Source organism: Panicum hallii, chromosome 6 (assembly GCF_002211085.1).
Source record: "Panicum hallii strain FIL2 chromosome 6, PHallii_v3.1, whole genome shotgun sequence".
Lineage (NCBI taxonomy): Eukaryota > Viridiplantae > Streptophyta > Magnoliopsida > Poales > Poaceae > Panicum > Panicum hallii.
This window is the reverse complement of record NC_038047.1, coordinates 42,373,846-42,397,457: the sequence shown is the minus strand read 5'-3', so window position 1 is coordinate 42,397,457 and position 23,612 is coordinate 42,373,846. Positions and strand designations below refer to the sequence as shown.

Here is a 23,612-nt window from a genome sequence, read left to right as displayed (position 1 = left end):
TTTTAAACTTGTTGTCCACGAAACATGACGACGAACTTCTTATCCAGTTATTTTTAAAATATATAAAAAGCAAATATGGTCCGAAAATTATGAAACTTGTCGAGATGTAATGATATCATATGGGAAAGCTGTGATAAAAATCTGACGAGGTTTCGTGAAAGTTAAAATATATGATGCTTACAAATTGAAAGTTCTCCAAAGAGATGTATGATTTTATGTGAAACCCGATTAGGTGTTAAGCATCGTAGATGTCAAATTTTTACGAAATCTTATACAAATTTTATCAAAGTGTCCTAACATAATAACATGACATCTCGATAAGTTTTATAATTTTCCGACCAAATTTGCCTTTTATACAATTTAAACACGACTTGAACACAATTTAGTCGCCATGTTTCGTGAATAATAGGTTTGAAATTTCTGGTCCTTTCTTCGATAAGGCCTCAAAGCATACTCATTAACATGAATAACAATTTTTCATTCGTTTTTTCCACTATTCGAATGACCACGCAGTTCAAATTTGAATTTTTCAAGAAATTTAATAAAATGAAATAAATTGTTAAAATATAGCAAACACTTCGATAAATGAACCTAAATTACATATTTTGTTGAGGAGAATGTAGGATGGCAATAGAAAAAAATTTAGATAAAATAAAGAAAAAAATTATGTATATTTTGCCGACTGTCTTGCCTTGGCACTCGGCAAAATGCATCTTTGCCGAGTGTCTTGGCTTAGGTACTCGGTAAAGACTCACGCTGTTAACTACCTTTACGTCCTGGCGCGCGTTTGCCGAGTGTCAACCTTTGCCGAGTGCTCGACACTCGGCAAAAATTTCTTTGCCCAGTGTTTTATTTTGCCGAGTGCCAGACACTCGGCAAAGGATGAATTTACCGTGTGTTTTCTTCTGCACTCGGCAAAGATCCTCTTTGCCGAGTGACCGATATTTTACACTCTTTGGACACTCGGCACTCGGCAAAATCCTCATTTGCGGCGGTGAATAAAACGCGCATATAACACAGGACTCGAGTAGTTCCTCGTCGCTCTTATGCACGCGCACTGCAGGACTGTCTGCGAGCAAGACAGGAGTAGGAGCAAGCTGGCTAGCATGGCCGGGTCGCTGCTCCTGCCCCTGGTGGGCAGGGTGGCCGGCAAGGCTGCCGACGCCGTCGTCGAGGGCGTCACGCGCATGTGGGGCGTCGACGGCGAGCGCGGCAAGCTGGAGCGCCAGCTGCTGGCGGTGCAGTCACTGCTGGTCGACGCGGAGGCGCAGAACGAGACCAAGCCCGCCATCAAGTGGTGGATGGAGGACCTCCGGGCCGCCGCCGGCAAGGCGGAGGACGTCCTCGACGGCTTCGAGTACGAGGCGCTCCGCCGGGAGGCCCAGGCCGGCGCCGGCAGCAACTCCACCTCCCGCAAGGTAATCGGCTACCTCAACGTCCTGGGCAGCCCTCTCTGGTTCCGCCTCAGAGCGAGCTGGGAGCTCAGGGGCGTGCTGGGCAGGATCAACGGTCTTGTCAAGGAGATGAACACGTTCGGGTTGGTGGAGCGCAAGGAGCCCCAGCAGGTTGCGTTCCGGCAGACGCACTCAGCGCTGGACGACTCGGCGGAGATCGTCGGGAGGGAGGGCGACAGGGAGGTGGTGGTCGAGATGCTGCTCCGCCAACGGCGCGAGCACGCGGTGCAGGTGCTGCCCATCGTCGGGATGGGGGGTCTGGGGAAGACGACGCTTGCCAAGATGGTGTACAACGACCTCAGGGTTCAGAAGCACTTTGAGCTGAGGATGTGGCACTGCGTGTCGCAGGCGAACCTTGACGCCTGCCCCATCGTGAAATCCATCATCGAGTTGGCCACGGAAGGGAGGTGCGATCTGCCCGACACCTTCGAGCTATTGCAGGGACGTCTGCAGCAAGAAATTGGTCGGAGGAGGTACCTGCTGATCCTTGATGATGTGTGGAACGAAGAGCAGCCGAAGTGGGAGGAAGACCTGAAGCCACTGCTGTGTTCTTCGATCGGTGGGTCGGGAAGCATCATACTTGTCACCAGCAGAAGCCAAAAGGTGGCCTGCATAATGGGCACCCTTCCACCCTACGAGCTGTCATGTCTGAGCGAGGACGATTCGTGGGAACTATTCTCAATGAAAGCTTTCAGCAAGGGCGTGCAAGAACAAGCCGAGTTAGCTGCAGCTGGTAGACGTATCGTCGACAAATGCAAGGGACTTCCTCTTGCTCTGAAGATAATGGGTGGCTTGATGAGCTCAAAGCAGCAGGCTCGAGACTGGGAGACCATTGCGGACACCAACTTGGGCCATACCAATAGTGGCAAAGATGAAATCATATCCATACTCAAGTTGAGCTACAAGCAGCTGACCTCTGAAATGAAGCAGTGCTTCGCTTTCTGTGCGGTGTTCCCCAAGGACCATGAGATGGATAAGGAAACATTGATCCAACTGTGGACAGCAAACGGATTCATTCAGGAGGATGGGACGGATGATTTGGAGCAGAAAGGTGAATTCATCTTCGATTATTTGGTCTGGAGGTCCTTTCTTCAGCATGTGAAAATAGTGAAGGCGTCCCGTTATTGGCATGGCTTGAAACAAGAGTCAGATGGGTGTAAAATGCATGACCTAGCAAAAGATGTTGCAAACGAGAGCAGCAACATCTTTCAGTACTCAAGAGAAACCAGGGGATTATTATTCATCAAAGGCGCAATACCTTTCAGAACTCTGTTGATGCCATCAATGTCATACCAGGACTTGATGGAGTCAAAGCTGGGGTCGTTAAGAGCGCTGTGTTGTTACTGCTATGATCCTTCAATTATCCCTACCAACTTCACTAATACAGTACGTTTACGGTATCTTGATCTTTCTTGGTCCCGCATTTTTAGACTGCCAAGTTCAGTATGCACGCTCTATCACTTGGAGTCACTGAAGCTAAATTACTGCTCTGTTGAACGGCTGGCTTCCTTCTCGGCGCAACGGCCGCGCTCCACAACGGCACAGCTGCGCGCACCCTGCGCCCTCGCACGCCCGTGAGACGCGCTCTCCGCAGATCACGCGCAGCCGCGCGCACGTCGTCCGCTCGCTTAGCGTTCGCTACCGCCTGACTCGCTCCAGCCATGACCCAGAGCATGTATAAGTATGTAACTCATGATCAATACAAGGGGTGCAGTTGATCTATCTCCAGTGTTTCCCTTCTTCATGCTCCATGCTACGTATTTACCTGAAGGTATGACAAGTATGAAGAAGCTCAGACATATTAATCTTCTGGAATGTGGTAGTTTGGTACGAATGCCTTCGAAACTTAGCTTACTGCACAACCTTCGCACACTGACAACCTTTGTTGTGGACACTGAAGATGGTTGTGGGATTGAGGAGCTCCAAGACATGCGACAGCTTAGCAACAGGTTGGAACTGTACAATCTGAGTAAAGTGAAGAGTGGGTCGAAGGCCAACCTCCATGAGAAACAGAATCTAAGTGAACTCTCGTTGTATTGGGGCCGCAAAGTAAGTGATATTCCTAAAATAGGTGAGGTCAACAGTGAGGTAGAAGTACTGGAATCTCTTTTACCTTATGGCGGTCTCAAAATTTTAGAAATTTATGGCTATGGTGGCCATGAAATATCACAGTGGATGAGAGACCCTCAAATGTTTCAGTACTTGAGAGAACTTATTGTTTCCAACTGCCCAAGATGCAAGGATCTACCGATAGTATGGTTGTCATCTTCCCTTGAACATTTGTCTTTATCCAACATGGTCAGCCTGACCACGATATGCCATGGCATCGATGTCGAAGCTGAAGGATGCAGTAACTCTTTGCTCATTTTTCCGAAGTTAAAGAGGATGGAGTTATCGTATTTACCAGAGCTAGAGAGATGGGCAGGAAACAGTTCAGGGGAGCTGAATGGCTCCATTGTTTTTCTCCAGCTTGAAGAGCTCATAATCTACGACTGCTATAAGCTTTCAACTCTCCCGGAGAGCCCAGTTCTCACACATCTAGTATGCATCAGTTACACTGAAGATCAGCTAGTTTCTATGAGCATGCCTTTGTACTCTTGGCCATCGCTTGCTAGCTTGAAAGTTGGTTTGCTGGCAAACATGGTGGTGTTCCCCCCAGATCAGGACCAGCAAAGCCAAAGCCCAAGACCTTTGGAGGCCCTTCGAAGTTTGGAGGTGAAAGGTGACTATGGCTTCGTATCAACATTCAGTTTGCCAGCACATCTCGACTGTTTTACTGCTGTAGAAGAATTGGTTATATCAAACTGCTCCAACATTGTCCGCTGGCCACTGGTGGAGCTCCGGTGCTTCGCTCGCCTTCGATCTCTGCACATTTCGCACTGCACCAACCTAGGGCAGGAGGTCTTGGAGGGCTCATCATCCGAGGAAACCCTTCCCCTGCTCCAGCTCGAAAGGCTATCGATAGTGTCTTGTGACAGCTTGACGAGGATCCCCATGTTGCCCGCATCCCTCGAGCAGCTAGACATTTCACGCTGCACAAGTATGGTGGCGCTGCCTCCAGACCTTGGAAATCTTGCGAAGCTGAAGGAGCTCTGTGTGCTGGGCTGCCATCAGCTACGACCGCTGCCTGATGGGATGGATGGCCTCACATCCCTTGAGGCACTGACGATCAGAGAATGCCCAAAGATTCAGAAATTCCCGGAGGGTCTGCTCCAGCGGGTCCCAACCCTGAAGACCCTGACAATAGGGGGCTGCCCCGACCTGCAGAAACGTTGCGGACAAGGTGGGGAGTATCTTGACTTGGTCGCTTCTATTCCGCGTCGATCAATTAAATCAACAAAACCAATAAAAAAGGATAGATACATGCCTCACCTATCGGGGATAATGTACAAGGGCATGCCTTTTAATTAGCACCGTAATTTCAGTAGATACATGTGCCAGTAGAGAGGAGACAGCCAAACTAGTTTTTTTTTTTGACTCTTTTGATTCATTTTCTTCCAAATCCTTATCGACTGTGGTAAATGTCAAAATCATTCATGTAATTCAGATATGTATTTTCTCAGCCTTTTGCACACATTCAATCTATTAAAGATCGGGTGTTCCACCGCCCCCACCGTCTTAAGAATTCGTCCTCACCCCTTCCTGTTTGTGTTCTCGTTGGTGAGGACTGAGGATAATCCACTCCCTCTTAGACCTTATTCGGTCGCAAGGGAATCGAAAGGGATTAGACAGGTTGGGAAAATCATTCCAATCCTCTTGTGGAGGGGATTAATCGAACAAGATCTTAGCGAAAAACGTGCCGAGACACGCTCGCGAAAGACGACTACGTTCCAAGAGAGGAGCAGAAAATTCATTTTGCTTCTCCATCGTCCAGACAAAGAATTCCATTTCGAAGGAGGTTACAAGGATACCAGCTCCTCGCACCACACAACGACGGCTGCTGGGATTGCCTCGACCTCCTAATTTCGTTTCACATCAGGATTTAAACCATGGCATTGGCAATTGCAGCAACGTTTGCGACCACCTGATGAGTTATTGTTAAACATATTGATCCATATGCATGTCAGCATGTGCATTCTTTCCAACAAGAAGATTGGACAAATTAGGTTGGCATCACTGCATCAATTACGGTTTCAACTGTCAATATTTACCATTGCTTCTATCATACTAGCAAGGTGGCCCGCGCTAATAATACGGGTAGCTAGTTCTTTTTTATTTTTTTAATCTAAATAGAAGAGATGTATTTGGTATTTTATTTACCTCTCATTCGCTCTCATTAAATATTACCTGCAACTTTCTATGTGCAGGGGTTCATATCAATCATCGATTTTCAAGTTGTTTCGTTCTATATCATGTTTTCATAGTTTAATACTTTTAACTTGCAAAATCTAAATATGATGATTCAATTTAATATTGGGTCACCTTAAATATGGACGCATATTAGCACGTAATATCTAAGTTTGATGGTTAATTGTAATATGGGGTCAACTTGAATACAGGTTTGTATTGTACAAAGTTTTCATATATAGTTATTAAATATATTTAAATGTATGTGTTAGTGATGTTGTCAAAGCCAACAACTTGTAACTTAGATGTTGCACTTTGATTTGTGCCTTACAATATTTTAATTATTATTTAGCGAAAAAAATATCTACTCTAGTTGTTAGAGCACCCGAGTAATATCCGGCCGATCTTAGATCTGACTCATTATAGGAACGAACTAAAAAGATTATAGATTAAATTAAAAGTTATATTTAAAAATGGGTTAGGGCCTCCTGCTGACTTCGGTCAAAAGATATTATATTATGTTTACTTATTTTCACCTATTGATGCAAAACTTGCATACATACATATATATAGCGTTTCGCGTAGGATGCATGTAATGGAGAAGTTCTCTGTTTAGTTCGACTTAGTTGCTTTGTTTATATTGCACCTCAGAGCTTGCTATTTTTTCTTTAAGCGAAGATGAGCTGTGGTACCGGCCGTTGAAATTATTTAATGTATCATAGGCTATCGACTTAGAATTACTTTGGCAGAGTTCCAGTTGTGGCTGAAACAGTTTCGACTGTGACTTCTCTGATGGAGCGGCTTCTCTAATAGAGCTAGAGTCATTTTAAAAAATATTTAGTAGAACCGCTTTTCCTATTTTTTTAATACATGGAATATGTCAAATGTCCAATGTGCCCCTAACTATATGACTCATTATACAGATGAATTTTATATTTTCCTACAACTTATAATATGATTTCATATAAAATAACATAATAATGAATATACTTATAGATTAAATTAATAATTTTTATTTTATCCTTTTCTTTTTCCTCTCGTTTTCTCATTTTTCCTACCTTCCTTTTCTCTTCTCCTTTTTTTCTACCTTCCTTATCCGTTCAACCTTACTCCTTTTTTATCCTTTCCCTACGCTGACCCACACCTGCCCAGATGCGGCTCTGCTTTGCCTGTCCCTGAGCAGCTGTTGTGCTGCCTCCGCCGTTGTTGGTCGTCTGCTCGGACGCTGATGTTGTTTCACCACTGCTCCCTCCCTCCCGCACCCCTAGCTGCACCAAAATCCGGTGGTCCCAGATGAGGCGCTTTTGCTAATGTCCCGCCGCCGCTGCCCCTAGCTTGTGCCCAAGCCAGGACGCGCAACCCCGCAAGCGCCATCCTGAGACTGGCACAAGCTGCTTCTGTTTTTTGGCATCTTTAAGTTAATGTTATTTGTAAAATATCTTAGGGAGGAGCAGCATATTTATTGTGATTGTAGGCAAGATTTTTGTTGGTTTGCCGTAGAGCATTTTTTATTTTTTTAAATGATTGCTTAACATGAGCCATATGTCTTAAATTTTCATTGTATATTTTAATGTACTACTATGTTAAGTCTGATACGTAAGCTTTATTTGTTTTATAGTATATATCCACTATTATGATACCTTGCTGATATATTTTTGTAGCAATGTCTGATTATATATTCTCGTTGACGAAGATGATTATGTTTGAGATGATATTTCATGGGAGGATTATGCCGTGCAGTTATTTAAATATGCAGAGCATGCATCTATTACTGATTAGAAGATAGTTATTTAAATATGCAGAGCATGCATCTACTACTGATTAGAAGATCTTTTTTTGTAGACAATGTTTTTAGCCTTATTTTTTGGACATTCTAGATCATCGATTAGCACCTTCAATCCCATTGCGTTTGTCACCTTTGATAATCCCACATACAACTGGCCATGGCAGAACACCTGTCTAGACAAATATATTCGGACCTTGTTAAGAGACTGTTAGGAGACTTACTCTGATTGTTGGTCATCGCAAGGGACTTACTACACAACAATCGAGTGCTTTTGTTTTCTTGTCTCAATCAAATTTCTTACCAATTAAGATTATTGCATGTAGCAGCGTTCAGCGATGGAATATTGAGTGAAGGGAACACTAAACCCACTCGATTTTAAGAGCAAGAGTCGGCAAAACAAATCGAGTGAAAACTACATAGCTGAAACAATCGAAAAACCTACGTCATCTCATCCTATCCACTCATGCACATCGAGTCATTGCATTTACCTACGTATCTTATCGACTACCTGGCTCCACGAGCCCAACCAACCCCTGCTCTTCCTGAAGCACCGTGCCGAGGAGCTCGTCACGCTCGTCTCCATGGCAGCCGCAATCGTCGCGCTGATACGCCAAAACTATCGACCTCCTGCTAATTGGTGCCTAAGGGCAAGCTATCGACGTACAAAAGTTCGACTGATGATGAGATAAGAAAAACAATCGAGTGATGGTTAAGACTTAGGAATACCATATTGCAAAGTAGATAGATGGTTCTTTCCGAATTATGTATGGGTCGTGGAATATGGAATATTTCGATACATGTTGTAAGCCAAGATATAGATGGAAATATAGGTTTTTATGTCATGCGGATTCTGTATTTGCTACAGGCTCTGTTATAGCTTTAGATTTAATTGGATACAAACTCTTTTGGGTAGTTTAGAACGTTGCATCTTCATTGAATTCGTTATGAACTCTTCTTCTGGTTAGTTTAGACCGTTAGATTTTTATTAAATCCAACGGTGTAAATTCTTCTATTTTTTAGATTAACGTGGGAATTTTTAGACCCTATCGGCGAATATGATGGCTTCTTTTAACACTCTATTGAGATAATAAAACCAATCGAGTGATGGTTAAGACTTAAGACTACCATATTGCAAAGCAGACGAATGGTTCTTTCCAAATTATGTATAGGTCATGGAATATGGAATATTTCATTATATGTTGTAAGCCAAGATATAGATGGAAATATAGATTCTTATATTGTGAAGACTCTGTACCTTTGTTATAGCTTTAGCTTTAATCCAACGTTGTAAATTCTTAGGAATTTCTAGACGCTATCAGCGAACGTGGTAGGTTCTTTTAACACTTTTTTATTAATATAATATATTTTGACTAATGTGGTATGACCAAAACAAATTTTATATGTACAGTAGTGATATACAAAAGTAATGGTATGCATCAAAATTATAATTAACACTATGGCACGAACATAGATTTTTCCGCCCCGCGTGAGGCTTGGAGACTCCCTAGCCGTGCGGGCACAAGGTGCTATGACGATCCGAGGATTCACGTGTGATCGGGTGTAAAAAGAGCAAGAGCAAGAGCCAGAGGAGTCGTTTCCTCGGGGCAGCATACCCTGTACATTCACCATTATTTAATTACCGGGCACTGCTTTCCTTGCTCAAGTCTGACGAACATATCTGAGAACCACCAGCTTTACAAACGCATAATAAACTACCACCAACAGCAAAACCCAACATTTACCATGGCATTCTAGAGAACTATACCCTATATACTCTTTACTGCACCAAGCTTCTCTCAAACATCTGGGCGCAAGACAAGGATGATGGATGAGTAGCTGAGCATAGGGTAGAGGTTGGAGTTGAGGAAATGGGAGAACTGGTTGACGGTGAGAGCGCGGTCTGGCAGGTCATCGGTGAGGAAGTCATACGGTGCCGCCTTGCCTGTGTCCACCACCGGCTCCCATCGGAAGCCTGGGCGTGGCGGAAGTCCCACGACCACCGGCAGGTGGCTGGTGTTGAAGGCCACGTAGATCTCACCTTTGGTTTCATCCTTCTGCGGTGAGAGATACATGAGGAGATCATCCGTTGCATTTTGAAAACATCTATTTGATCTACTTGATGGTAGAATTTGAAATAAATGTGGTGATGCGTGGTGCGTTATATCTGTACCATGGAGAAGGCAACGAATCGGCTCCCCTCCGACCAGTCAGGCTTTCCAGGCTGATGACCGTGCCAATGCAACTGTTCTGAAGTTGGGAAGTCCTCAAGTCCAAGAGATTCACATTCCCTGTAGTGCACATCAAGAGAAATGCATAGGCAATACGAGTTGGTAAAGAATCTCAAAAAAATAATCAGAAAGAGGCATTATCATTATTTCCACACAGACCATTCAGTGGAAAGTATTAACCTGCGGAATTTGGTCATGAGGCGGCAGAATCTGTACAAGTCAGAGGATTGTTCTTCCTTCTTATCCCAACGGAAATAATTGACCTACATAACAACAATAACAAGATGGAGAATTGCAAGAATGTCAAGGAAATTGAGTAGAATAATATATGATCTCATTGCACTAACATAATGGTCATGGCAGTATGTATTGTTGTTCCCTCCCTTCGTATGACCATATTCATCGCCCATGTAGAACATTGGAACTCCCTAAAAAATTGAAAAATGAAAACAATTTAGAAGGAAGCCAAAATGAGGATTCAAAAATTCAAAAATGTCACCACTTCAACTTTACTCCTAGATTAGCATGTACAAATAAAAACTGAAACTCAGTCAGACAAATGATGTAGATGATGACCAATTATTTACTGATCCAACATTATCATATCTTTATGTTTAACTTAATTTTCCTGTGTATGAAGATATCTGATTGGATGCTCGATACAGAAGGGCATATTCTTCTGAAAAACACAACTTTTATGGTAATCAGTCACATAACTTAGTAACCCTTATTAGTTGGCTAAGCACCACAAGGATTGAACCGTTGACACACTTTCTGGTAAACCACTGATTGCAAATGCAATCTCAAGTTTTACACTGAATAATAGGCACTTGCAAACACAAGCCATAGAGCGCTTAAAGATCAGACAATAATTCTTACTTGAGAAACCATAAGGCAAACAAAGAAATTGCGCATTTGCCTCTTCCTCAGTCTCCTGACTGACAGGCTTGCAAATTCTCCTTCCTGCGTTGTTCAAATGATGAAATTGAAAATGTGTCATGCACTATAAAGAGACGATTCTGTATACTAGCTGGAAGTGAAATACATTGTTTGAAATAATTTGCATAGCATAGGTCTCTAACTATGCACTAAGGTAGAGGAGTTCATCAAATTCTAATGATTTTATGAGCAGCCTAGCTTAAACATATTTACTGCTTATGCAGTATACAAGGTGAATTGTCTCTACAAACCATAACATTTGGTAGGAAACCATTATGATACTGATAGCTTAGCCATGGAGAAAACCATCGCAAGGTCATTTGCCAGAAATTTGACTAGACAACAAGTTACAAGAGACACAGAAGCATGAGATTTCAGAATTACCTCCCCACAGTTCCAGCTAAGATTATGATTTTCCCCATCTCTGTTGTCCTCACCATTTGACAAGTTGTACTTGTTATTGTATGTCACCAAATCAGCTAGTGTAAACCCATCATGGGCACATACAAAGTTGACACTGTGCCAAGGCTTCCTCCCGCCAGCCTGATAATAAAAAGCAAGCTCTTGTGAATTTCACTATTACTTGTACACAAACTCTGTGCCACCTATTTCTTGTAACAAAGCAAAGTATTCAGAACTTTACAATTAATGTTTCCCTCAAGTATACATGAAGCTAGTATTACATCATTCAATGTGACTTCTTCTCATCCAGGAAAAAATAAATATATGGCTTGGCTTGCAAAGGTCCAACAGTCACCCAAAGAAAGGCACGGCATCATCACTTGCAGGTTGGATCTTAAAGGATATACTAATGCAAGGAATGTGGAACTTCTGTAATGCTTCAAGGCTGAAATATATACTATTGTCATATTTTGTTACTTATGTATACCTGTTTCACCACCCAGAATTTTCAAAATATTCTGTTCAGGCCATGTAGCACTGTTCTCACTGATGGGTACTCATGCTACATACCTGGTATAATTGTGGACTTCCACATAGACATTCAGCAAAAGCACCAGCAAATCCATCTGTGCCTTTGATGAACTGACGCACGGTATCACGATACTGAGAAAATAACAACACAAGTCAGTACTTTGGTGAAATAACTATAGAGAAAGAGTGAGAAATTCAGCAGATGTTGGATTAGCTGAAGATGAATGCAAAAGCCAAAAGATCACATGAACATTCTCAAAAATTCATCAGCATCATGCCCTGATAAAAAACAAATGCACACTTAATAATATTGTCAGTAAGGCTTTTGTCTGTAACATGCATTTCAGTAATCATTTAGTGTTATCTTTCTTTACATTTAACACTCTTTTCCTACGAAATTTTGTCAAACAAATGTTGAATGGTCCTTTTTTTTTGGTCAGCTGGACTTCTCATGCAGAGCCAGGTAAAAATGGTCTAACACTTTAGGCTCTGAATTCCTAAGTGTTTAAGGCTCAGCCTCTTAGGAGCCAGCTTCTCTAGAGTATAATCAACTATGGGTTTAGGGCTTCTTCAGGAGCTTAAAAACTGAAGCTGGAGCTCAGCAGGCCCTTAAAGTATGTTTTACTACTTGGGGCTGAACGTGGGTTTTGGTTGCATCCATACTGTATCCAATTATCATCCTAAATTACAAATTTCCCTCTAACGAAACTAACATTTATGTGCTTTTAGATCCCTGCAATGTTTGGTGGGGCAGCATAGAAGCACTTCTTTATTTAAATGTCTCAGTTTCTTTATTTAAATGTCTCAGTTTAAACCTATTTCAGTATTTGACAAGACACCATTTCTTGTTTAGCAAGTAACTAACATACTTTTAAGCCGCTGAAAGTATTACAGTTCTTACCTTCCCATTCCACTCTGACCAAATGTTCCAGTGAGGAAATTGACCTACTTGATAGAGGCCTCCTGCATCCCATGCTTCAGCAATGAGCTATAATTACAATTGAGGAAGTAGTGAGGGGAACACCGAACACCCAAGGAAACAATAATATGTCAAGGTTGTCAACTATTATATACTACTCTGTATATTTATCAGCCAGTCAGTTTCAAGCGGAAGCTAACTTCATTTTGTTACATAATAATGTACCCATCTTTAAAACAGCGAAATGGATTCTAATTGTAGTGAGTGTAGATAGATAACACATTAAAATATAACAGCTACCTTGACACCTCCAAGAATCGGGTCATTGCTAATCATGTCAACAAGTGGTGGGGTAGCAAGAGGTGTCCCTGTTGTAATCATGTTACCTTCCATTGGTCCTCCATACACATTAACTGGATCCCATAGGCTGGTAAAAGAGAAGTTTAACTCTAATAAATTTCTTGAAAGGAAATATACAATCAAAATCTGAAGAGCATTTTACCTGCATGCTCTGGTCATTATAGACGCAAGGTCAAAACGAAAACCATCAACATGCATTTCTGTTACCCAGTATCTGCAACATCAAACTCATAGTGCATAAATTAACAAGTATTTAACTTAAACACCGACATGCAGTGACCACGTATCTCTTCAAATTGACAATTTATTTATTCATACACAAGAAAACAGTGAAATGATACAATATGTTTCATATTTTATCAGAATATTAAGAAATTCAAAATACTTATATATTCAGGCACAAAAGCATCAGCATTGCTAATTATCCCTCAAAAACATGCATCTTCCAATAGAATGACAAGCAGAACAATTAAAGTTATATACATATTTGTACCTCAAGCAATCCACGATAAATTCACGGACTACTGGATGATTACAATTGAAGGTATTTCCACAGCCAGAATAGTTATAAAACTCCCCCTGCACAAATAAGTGCCCTTAAAATTGTTAGTTGCACGGACATGAATCTATGAACGAATTACATGATAAAATTATACTGTATGAACCAGGAAAGAACAAGTGCATGATGAGCAATGTATCTCACCTTAGGTGCAAGCATGTAGTACGTACTATTATCTATCCCCCTAAAGGATAATATTGGGCCTTTCTCATTACCCTCGGCTGTATGATTGAAGACAACATCCATGATCACCTAAAAGTGACATATCTTTGTGTCAAAAATGATATGAACAAAGGAAGCTTCTACTAGGTAAGCATTAAGCCTAACTCAAATCAGCTTGGTTACCTCAATTCCCCGTTTGTGTGCCTCTCTTACAAAAAATTTAAACTCATTTATGGCATCGCGTCCATAGTTGCTTGTGCCACCGGACGAATATCTTGCCATTGGTGAGAAAAAATTTATTGTAGAATATCCCCAGAAGTTCATCCTGGCACAATGATGAGCAGTTACTACGAAATAAGGTGACAAACTTGGTTATGTTTCTGAGTGAGAATATAAGCCATCTGTGATAATGCTAAAAGTAGAAGAGTAAGGCACAATTAGGAGGGGGTGGGGTGGGGGTGGGGAAGAGATGGCATGCGGGATGGAACTAAGAAGGCTATCAATTCTGCAAGCACAAAATTTGTATCAAGTCCAATAAAACTTATAGCATCTATAGACTGGATTCAAGTCCACATACTTGGAAGAGGAGCTGAAGTACTCCAGCTCATTGAACTCGTGACAGGGCATTAACTCTACACAGTTGACTCCAAGTTCCTGCAGACGATTTTTCCAAGGTCAAACTAAGAGCTAAGTCATAAACACATACCAAAAGGGGCAAAAGGTCTAAAATGGCCAATACCAAGTTCAACGATTTACTGAGCAAAATGTTTATGTAATACAGATACTATATCAGTTCAGTAATCTATAATTGTATATACAGCAAATGTAAAGATTGTCACAGTAAACAGTATTGGTCTTTGAAAATGAAAATACATGGTTATGCCTATGGTGAACAAATAGGCATAAAGTGGTGTTACTTGACTAAAATGCAAAATCTAAACAAATATTATGCAAACACTTTATCAAGCATACAGCTAGTCTGTTAGCAACCCTACCTTTAGATAGTCAAGCTTCGACACAGCACCAATGTAAGTTCCTGGGTGTTTTGTCTTGCTTGAATCATGCTTTGTGAATCCACGCAAATGCATTTCATAGATAACAACGTCCTTTTGATGATACTTCAGGGGTAGGTCGCCTTGCCAATCAAACTGCAAATGCAAACATTTATCTTGTGAAATGAAACAAAAAAAGACAACATTTAGATGCAGTAAATGTAATTACACCTCATTTCTACTTGCAACATGAAATAAAATAATACAATCAATAATCCTAACATACAATAGACAGTTATAGTGCTTGCAGTCAGTTAGTCGGGCTTTTCACAATCAACAACCAAGTATATTCCTATGTATTAATTATGATTGTGATGGAGTAAAAACGGGAGACAAGGAAACTAATGTGGAAAGATCCCAACATACAGTAATTCCAGCATACCGTACTATATGGAAGAGGGACCATGCCAGCCATTTGAGGCCAGCAATCACCATCAGGAGCTGGTGCACCATATTTACCTCGGCTTACCACGGCCTGGAGAAAAAAAAAAAAGTGAGCAAGCACCTACAAATCAATTTATGAGTGTATCGCAACTCACATGCATACCAAAGCTAAGCTAACTCGTCACCTTAGCATACGGATCCACCACGACATTGGAAACATCATAGTACTGTCCGCGCTCAGGGGCAAACACGCCATCAAACCTGTAGCCGTAGAGCATGTCGTGCACCTGCTTCCCTTCAATGAACACGTGCCACACGTTCCCCGTCCGATTGAACAGGGGATCAAGGGGGACCTCCTCAGTCACCGTATCCTGCATCATTCCAGCGACGCAAAACTCGATTTCAACATCCGAGCGAGTGACGCAGCGGAATAAATTTCCACACAGCTTCACAACAAACGAACTGACACAGAAGGATCGTAGCCACGCATCGCAAAATTCTACTCGGCGCGGAGTGGCAAGCTCACCGCCTCGAGATCGCCGGGGGTGAAGAGGCACAGCGACGCAGCGGAAGCGCCGCTGGAGTAGACGGCGAAGTTGACCCCGCCGTCGAGCGCGGTGGCCCCCAGCGGCGCGGGCATTCCCGCGAGCACCCTGCACGCGCCGCCCAGCGCGTACCTCTCCTCCTCCACCACCTCCTCCTCGTCCTCCTCGTCGGCCACCGCCTCCACCGCCGCGGGAGCCGCGCGCCGCGCGGCGGCTGCACGGACCCGCGCTCCCGCGCCCCCCGCCGCATTGGCCCGCCCCGGCGCCCCGCCGCGCCACTGCCGCTGCCACGGCCCCCGCCCCGCGGGCGCGGCGAGCAGCGGGCGCGCGGCGGAGACGAAGGGGAGCTGCGCCATACCGAGCTCCGAATTTCTCCTCGCCGATCAAGTCGGAATGGGAGGAGTGAGTGACTGGGCGGAGTGATTTGTAAGGGAGGGAGGGGAGGGGCTCGCGCTCGTCCTCGGCTCCCGTGCGGGGGCCGCGTGAGGCGCCGTGCCGTGCGTGCGCGGTGGGGTGGTGTGGGCGAGGGGGTCACGTCGCGCGCGCGCTCGCTGACAGGTGGGGCTGGCCTGGGTGCGCTTGCACTTTGCAGCCGGAGGCGTCTCCGTCTCCGTCTGGCCCGGCTCCCTCCCCGTCCGCACCCGACCCGCGCCGCGCGTCGTCCAGCGGTGAAGGTGGGCCCCCGCGTACATGGGCTTTTCGTGGGGCCGCTTCCTGGCAAACAAGATATTTGGCGCTTTTCACGTGTTTTATCTGTTTTTTAAAATTCCGCAAAAAAACTGTTTTTTTAAAAGAAAAAACCGGAAGAATAATCCTTTTCTGCGGAAGAAAAATCTATTTTACTGCAACACAGTGTACACAAACCTTTATATGTAACTACACAAAATGGTGATTTGTTTTTCTAAAAAAAGGTAGCAATGCAGATAATAACATAAATTTTGTTGCACGGGCATGGTAGTATGTATATGGTTGGGTGGGCTAAAAGCCTCTCTTTTTATCTTTTTTTGTTAAAGGAAAATGAGCAGTGGAGATAAACACAAGCACGAGAAGCAATGAAGATAATAAAATGGTGTCCCCCCCCCCAAAAAAAAAGGAGCATCGGAGACGATAGCACAAGTTTGTTGCACGGGCATGGTAGTACATGGGTGGATGATCTAAAAGCTCCTGTAACCTTTTCTTTTTGTTGATGGCGTGCAAGTCACTGTGTGTTGGCGTTCAGTTAGTACCGTTGGAATCTAGCATAACACGAAGGCACGTCATGCTGCTGCGTTTGGTGCAGCAGAGCACCAGAAAGAAGAAGAAAAAAAGGCGTGATGACGAGATGCAAATGTACGTAGCGCGGGCGGTGAGTACGTACGTCCACCGAAAGCAGAGGGCGATGGATAGGACAAAGGTCCACCACGCTGTGCATCAGAGCGAGGCCGGCCGGACTTTGTTTCCACTATTATTACTACAGGTCCGGCGAGCCGGCAGCGCGAGAGCACGGCGGGCACGCCAGCTTTTCGGTGACGGCAGCAACGGGGTGGTGCACGCTAGCTAGCTCCTCGCCGTTGCCGGCCGCACCGGCGGCGAAGCCGCGAAGGGCGCGCGCGAGGCCACCGCCCACCAGCCAGGAATTGGACGGTGAACGCGAGCATGGGCCGTTTGTTCATGTCAGGAAACCCGCCGCCTGCCGGACGACGCGCGCGACGCCGGATGCGTAAATGGGCCTAATCGTTCTTTGGACCAGGCATAATGGGCCGAGATCGGTTTGCCCTTCGATCTGGGCCTCGTCCGAAAACCTGAACTTCAATTCATCGCGTAGTATGTTCTTCGCCGCAGATGCCAATCTAAAACGAAATTTCTATATGTCTATCGGGTGTTTATCTATGTGTCGGATTCCTACGGCTTAGATTTCTTCAAGATTCGTAAAGCAGCTGCCGTTATGTTCTGTTACTTGTTTAGTCATTAGCTATTCAGCCTCTTATTCTTTCCTACTCAGATTTGTGAATTCATTCCTCATTAATTCAACTTTTGCAGGTTTACAAAAATTTTTGCAAACCTGATCTTGATTTGTAGATTTTGAATTAAATTTAGATTTTCAGTATCTCTTATCATTCAATTTTTCCTATTCCATTTAGTGCTTTTTTTTCATCAATTACATTACGGAAACAAGAATGTTGTACATAACACATGGATTGCTCTGGAAACACAAATGGGGGAATGTACTTTAGAGCACTGCACTGCATAGAGGTAGAGACATGGGAGAAGAGATGTCCCCTTTTCTACGTTGGATCTAAATAGCACAGCAAACAGGATCAACTCTATAATTTTAAGGGCCCGTAAGAAGATAAGAACCCGTTGAACTAATTTTTAATATCAAAATTATAGTACTAGTATACAGTACGAATAATAAAAATTACTTTGCAATATATATAGCATATAAAATATAATAATAGTGTAATAAAAAAGTGTAATAAAAAACTAAAAACAATAACCATTATGACTACCATAATAGCGCGAGCGCATGGGTAGGGTGCTAGGGTCGCGGCGGCAGCAAGAAACGATCAAACGAAAACGAAATGCGAAACATCGATGGATAGGTTACAGGATGGAAGACTTCCCTACGGCTGTACATCATGGTCTTATGGAGTCATGGGCTAGTTTGTCATGGGTTTTCGAAAACTTATTATGCTAAATAGAAAATTATATGTATTAATGACCTATACGGTCTTAGGATCCCAGGTCCATGGCCCCCGGACGGTCCCACTGCATGCCCTCCCTCTTAGAGCCGGCCCTAACAACTAATCAGACCTTTTGGGTGATATTTGTAGTATATCACTCAATTTTATTCTAGTCGATGTTTATTGCTTTTCTGGTTAAAAATAGTATCCGTATCACTCAGTTTTTCTTTTATCTTTATCTATGATATGTCATTATGCCAGTGGGCTAAAAGGTGACTGATTACAAATAAAGAAATCACCCGGATGATGGGTAGCCACTTTCATCTAAAAATACTAGGTTTTCTAGTATGCAATCCCTGCAAAGGAACACGTACGAGTAAGAAACCACTTCCGATATTATAGAGTTACCCTCCTACATGCTCACTATCAGTAGTCAGTAGCCAATTCACCAAATTTAGTGGGGAACCGGCTTGAAACCCTCTCCTCATCTGCAAACGTGTAGGTACGCACGCTGCGATCAGGAGATTTAGGAATGTCTGACCAAGGCTGCAAATGGGACAGTGATGTTTACACTAGGCACAAATGCATGCCCAGTCTTTTTTTTTTTTGGCCCCTTTCGGATCACCAGATGGCTTGCCTCCTGCCTACTACTGGACTCCACACACACTGAACTGAAAAGCTTTCATTTCTTTTAAGTTTTTTTTTCCTCAAGTCCCTTATCATGCTTTCACACAATGGTCGCTCATAAAGATTTTCTTTTCATGGCTTTATCTGCAACTGCATGTGGACTCTAATCTAACCACATTTATACTATCACACGCATTGGTCATGGCTTTATCTATCATGTGTTCTGTTTCTGCCTTTTAGTAGCTTGTGTGCCTGGCCTTCTATTATTCTAATTTGGCACCGGATTTAGCAAGATATGCTGTCTAGTTTATCTACCTTTGGTTTGCCAGAAAAACGATAGCAATCTAACTTGATTGGGATTAGATATGTTATTTTGCTTTTGCTATTGTAGTGCCTATAGGAAGGAAGCAGTTTCTCTAAGGTACCTAATATTAACTGTTTGAATGTTTGTGAAATTGCTATTAGAAAACTTCCTTCAATTCTATACCGAGTGATATTCAGCGTGCTGTTGTACCTCCTCCCACAGTTCAAACCCCCTACACCTCTGTATTCCATTGCATTCGCTCACCTCTACCCCGTCGCGCCCCTCCGCCTCCTCCGCCGGCGCGTCGAAGCCCCCGCTGCTCACCGCGCCGCTCCCCTCCCTCCGCCGCGTTTCGAAGCCCCCGCGCTCCTCCCTCTGCCGTGCCTCGAAGACCCCGTGCTGCTCCCTCTGCCGCGCCTCGAAGCCCCCCGCGCTGGTCGAAGCCCCCTGCGCCGGTCCGGCCGCCGCGGCGCCCCGTGCCTCGAAGCCCCCCGCGACGCTCCGTCCGCCGGCACGCCCCGCCGCCGCACCCCGCGCCTCGACGTCCCCCGCGACGCTCCGTCCGCCGCCGCGCCCTGCCTCCTCGAGGACCTCGCGTCGTCGCTCCCTCCGCCGTGCCTGGAAGCCCCCCGCGGTGCTCTGTCCGCCTCTGCCGCGCCTCCAAGACCCCGTGCGCGCTTCCTCCGACCGAGCAGTGTTGAGGTGATGAAGATGGGTCGATTTCCAAATTCACATTATGCACGTCCACACATGAATTGGTATTTGCCTATAGTTGAATTCCATCTAGCAATTTTATCTACATCCAAACAATAATTTTGGTATTGAATCTATTTCAATTCTAGGCTGATTTGGTATTGGATCCAATTCAATGCCAAGCACTTCAATATCGACCAAACGGCTGCTAACTGGTTTATAATGGTAGAATAACAACAAAATGTAAAAGAAAAAGAAGGGCAGAAGCATGCCATCTTGTTTACAAAGGATGGTCAAGGCATGAACTTTGTTTACTGCTAGGAAATTAAACTTGTAGTTTGGCTATATACACTCTTGTCAGTGTAGCGGCAGGATGTTTTTACTTTATTTTAAAAAAATAATATGGTAATGTGATAATCAAATTTATTCTCATAGATTAACCTGGGTACTTTATTTTTCATTCTCATCGTGCGCAAGGTGCAACCTTTGGCGTGGTGGTGAAGTTGTGGGTGCACATCTCAATTGGACAGGATCCCAATTCCGGCTCCCTTGTACTACCTCTATCAGTAAGGCGCCATGAAGTAGTCTGTCCATACAAAAGCCAACACTCAGCCTGTATGTATACTCATAGTCAATCTGATAGCTAATTTACAGATAGAATGTCAAAAACTTAGCAAACATTTCAGTAGTTTTTCAGGTCCATGCAGCTACCAAAAGAAATAACAACATCGTCCTAGAAGAATGCTGAACAAAAAAATAGTTAGCCTCCCTACCATTTCAATTAATACTAGATGAGAGGAGAACACAAAGGTTTCAGCTTCTGAACTTCAGGCCATTTGCAGTTCAGTCAAAGAAATGGATCAACAAGTATAGTCCACCTCCACTAAAGGAATAAAAGCTCTCTTATTCGGCCATTCCTGTTCCCAAACTAATCAATGGTCCATTATGCAATGTGGTAACCTGAAACAGTTCCTATCTCCAGATCAGAACACACTCTTAAATCATAAATCAGATGCTCTTCCTTGCTTTTGATAAGAGCTCTTTGTAATCTTTGTAAATTTCTGTCTTCTCAATTGCAATAAAGTTCAGGCTATCAGATGCCATAGTTTTCCTCAAATAAATAAATAAATAAGATGCAGCCAGTTCAACAACCACCGACTATCGTTTCCAGGATGTATCATTTGAAATCATTGTTATCCCTGAATCATCAAAGGTGCATCCTTCTTCTGAATTGGCAATGTCTACGATTCCACTGTATTCTCTAAAGAAGGTATTTTTCTATCCATCCATGTTGGAAAGGATCGGGGAATGACTCCTTATGCAGCATGCCAGAAAGTCCCTTTGTGTTCTCTGTCAGGCAGCAGCAAGATCCTAGCCTGCAATTGGCACTAAAACCCAACATGGCAGAGGAACTCGACGCATACAGCAACAAGGAAGGCGAAAATCAATTGATCCGGCAAGTGCGGCAGCAATCCCCTTCCCAGCAACCCATCGGCCATTTCCTAGCAGAAACCAAAACCAACCACCGGGTCTCGCAATCCTCGGACGCCCCGAGCAGGAAGGCGCCATGGATCATGGCGTCACGCGCGAGCGGAGCACCCGCGAGATCCGGAGGGAGCGGCGGCCATCTCATCGTCCATCAGCTTCACCTCCGAGTCTTCAGATGCTCCGGCCTTCCCCGGTTCCCCTTTCGCCTCCGCCCTCCGCCGTCGCCGCGTGCCAGCCGCCTCTCCTTCAAGTCCGCCACGGAAGAATTCTCATGGAACCGAACAGCGGAACAGGGGGTTTATATGTAAAAGAATATCCAAGTTAGGGGTTTTTATGAAAATTACTTATCCTGGAGTTTTCATATAACCCCCTGAAATGGATCACGCGCCTTAATCGCAATCCGAATTAGAGGTTCTTTTATAAAATACGCATCCACGTTTTTTCGTATAACCCCCTGAACTGGTTTTTGCAGCCAGGGATGACGGGACGTCCTCTCCTACACCGCCAGTACGCCGCACCACGCGCAGGGACCACCTCTCGTCGGCACCCCCTTCCCCTCCGACCATGACCACACCGTGGCGGGCACCGAGACGACGAGTCGCCGTCCCCAAACCGGAATAAAGCATTACGGCTACGGCGGCGGGCCGGCGGCAGTCATGGACTCCCTTGATCCACCTGTAGCTATGCGCCATGCCAGCATGTGACCTGGGTCGCAATGGCGGAGGCCCTTCCCTTCCGGCTCGTCGTCACCGGCGGCCGCCACCATTGTCCATCTGCAAACTACAATGTGACAAACTAACAAGGAGTCAAGGATTCAGATTCAGTATTCCAAGTTCAGATTTATCGGCTCGTCCAGATTGATGTCACTGCGATCCAGCTGCAAATCTGAAACGAGGCATGCTTGCAGCGCGGCCGTGCAGGATCTGAATGGAAGTGGAACGACGGGTCACATAGCACAGGAATCGAGCACCTTTTCTTGCAGAATTCCTGTGTTGCCGTACACTCAGATTATAATGAATCTCGTGCGGTAGTACAACAGCTAGTTCTTGGACAGCCTTCCTTTAAGATACTTCTCTGAAAAGATCATCAGAAACAATATAAGTCTCGAGATGCCCTGTCCATTTAGAAAAACACCAAAGGAAAGGTCTTGCTTCTGTATAGGGTGGTAACGCATCATGATCCTAACGCTCTCTTCATAATCCAATTTAGCTCTTATATATATTTAGCTCAAAATTATATAAGATTATGATCCAGCATTTAGATTATCTAGAATAAAATTTAAAGCCATTTATCATCCCTACTTTTATATATTTCATGCAAGAATGCCACCAATGGATGAAAACATTCCAGAGTTTCAGGCTGGCACAAGAGAAAAACAGTTGAACAAAATTTGCAATGGCATAAGTAACCCAAAGAAAAAGGAGCAACGGGAGTAACTCACTGTTTTAACAGTGTCACGCGTGTCCTGTTGTGGGCCCATATCTTTTTTACCGTCTCCAGAGCATAGCATTCTCTACTGTTGCAGCCTGTGTTGGCCCATCAGATGGTTGGGCTTGGGCCGTCGTGTGCGTCGTCGTTGTGCCGGCAACATTTCGGCCATCCTCCTCGCGGAAGAAAAATCCCGGGCCAGCCGCCAGCGCGCTGTTCCTCCGTGCAGGTCATCCGTTCCCCTTCCTCACCGGCTCGGACGGGTCGCTGCCGCCATCTCGCTGCTGGCGTCGTTCCTCGCTCAAGCGCTCAGCCCTCTCTCACTGCCTGCTGTTCTCAGTTTGACCAACATCAATGAGATCACGTAAACCCCAACCTTGAAACCTCTACCGGCAGCAAGACGAGGGATGCTGCCGAAGAACAGCGATGGTGAGTGGGTGCCACCCCTTGCCCCATCTGCTGTATCTGATTCAATTTACATGTAGTAATCTTTTTTCCTGATTGCACAGTCCCTCTCCGAATTCAGCGTTGCATGGTTAGAATAGCATTTGTTAAGTCCATCTCTGAATCCTCAACAGTTGTATATTTCCAGAAATCAGGATCTGCATTAACGACGTCAAGCCCTTCATCAATCTTTATCAGTAGCAGAAGACTGATCCAGCAAGGTTTTGTAAATATTTTATTAACCATTGGTTTATCTCTATAGTATATGTTCAGAAAGTTTCAACAAAATTTATCATGATACCGATATAGCAACAAGCTAAATATGACACTTCAGCTTATTCCATATTTTGGCTGCAA

General features: G+C 44.2%; 3 protein-coding genes across 3 annotated transcripts; 2 read left to right on the top strand and 1 right to left on the bottom strand.

Annotated features, from left to right (window-relative positions):
* The first annotated feature begins 1,022 nt into the window (after window positions 1-1,022).
* LOC112897428 (disease resistance protein RGA2-like) lies at window positions 1,023-4,964 on the top strand. The gene is made up of 3 exons (XM_025965719.1): window positions 1,023-2,417; window positions 2,892-2,953; window positions 3,212-4,964. Exons 1-3 carry the CDS (start codon window positions 1,047-1,049, stop codon window positions 4,863-4,865), a joined length of 3,087 nt encoding a protein of 1,028 aa, XP_025821504.1. The 5' UTR covers window positions 1,023-1,046; the 3' UTR covers window positions 4,866-4,964.
* Window positions 4,965-9,104: 4,140 nt separating this feature from the next.
* On the bottom strand, window positions 9,105-15,964 carry LOC112897870 (isoamylase 1, chloroplastic). The gene is made up of 18 exons (XM_025966258.1): window positions 15,590-15,964; window positions 15,249-15,434; window positions 15,062-15,154; window positions 14,623-14,775; window positions 14,205-14,281; window positions 13,811-13,952; window positions 13,610-13,717; window positions 13,400-13,485; window positions 13,049-13,120; window positions 12,847-12,973; window positions 12,529-12,615; window positions 11,667-11,759; window positions 11,079-11,237; window positions 10,635-10,718; window positions 10,103-10,183; window positions 9,936-10,018; window positions 9,698-9,815; window positions 9,105-9,581 (listed from the first exon to the last, which is right to left on the bottom strand). Exons 1-18 carry the CDS (start codon window positions 15,962-15,964, stop codon window positions 9,324-9,326), a joined length of 2,382 nt encoding a protein of 793 aa, XP_025822043.1. The 3' UTR covers window positions 9,105-9,323.
* A 902-nt stretch (window positions 15,965-16,866) lies between these two features.
* On the top strand, window positions 16,867-22,325 carry LOC112898349 (translation initiation factor IF-2-like). Its single transcript, XM_025966683.1, has 3 exons — window positions 16,867-16,937; window positions 19,364-19,904; window positions 21,856-22,325. Exons 1-3 carry the CDS (start codon window positions 16,867-16,869, stop codon window positions 21,949-21,951), a joined length of 708 nt encoding a protein of 235 aa, XP_025822468.1. The 3' UTR covers window positions 21,952-22,325.
* The last annotated feature ends 1,287 nt before the right edge of the window (window positions 22,326-23,612 follow it).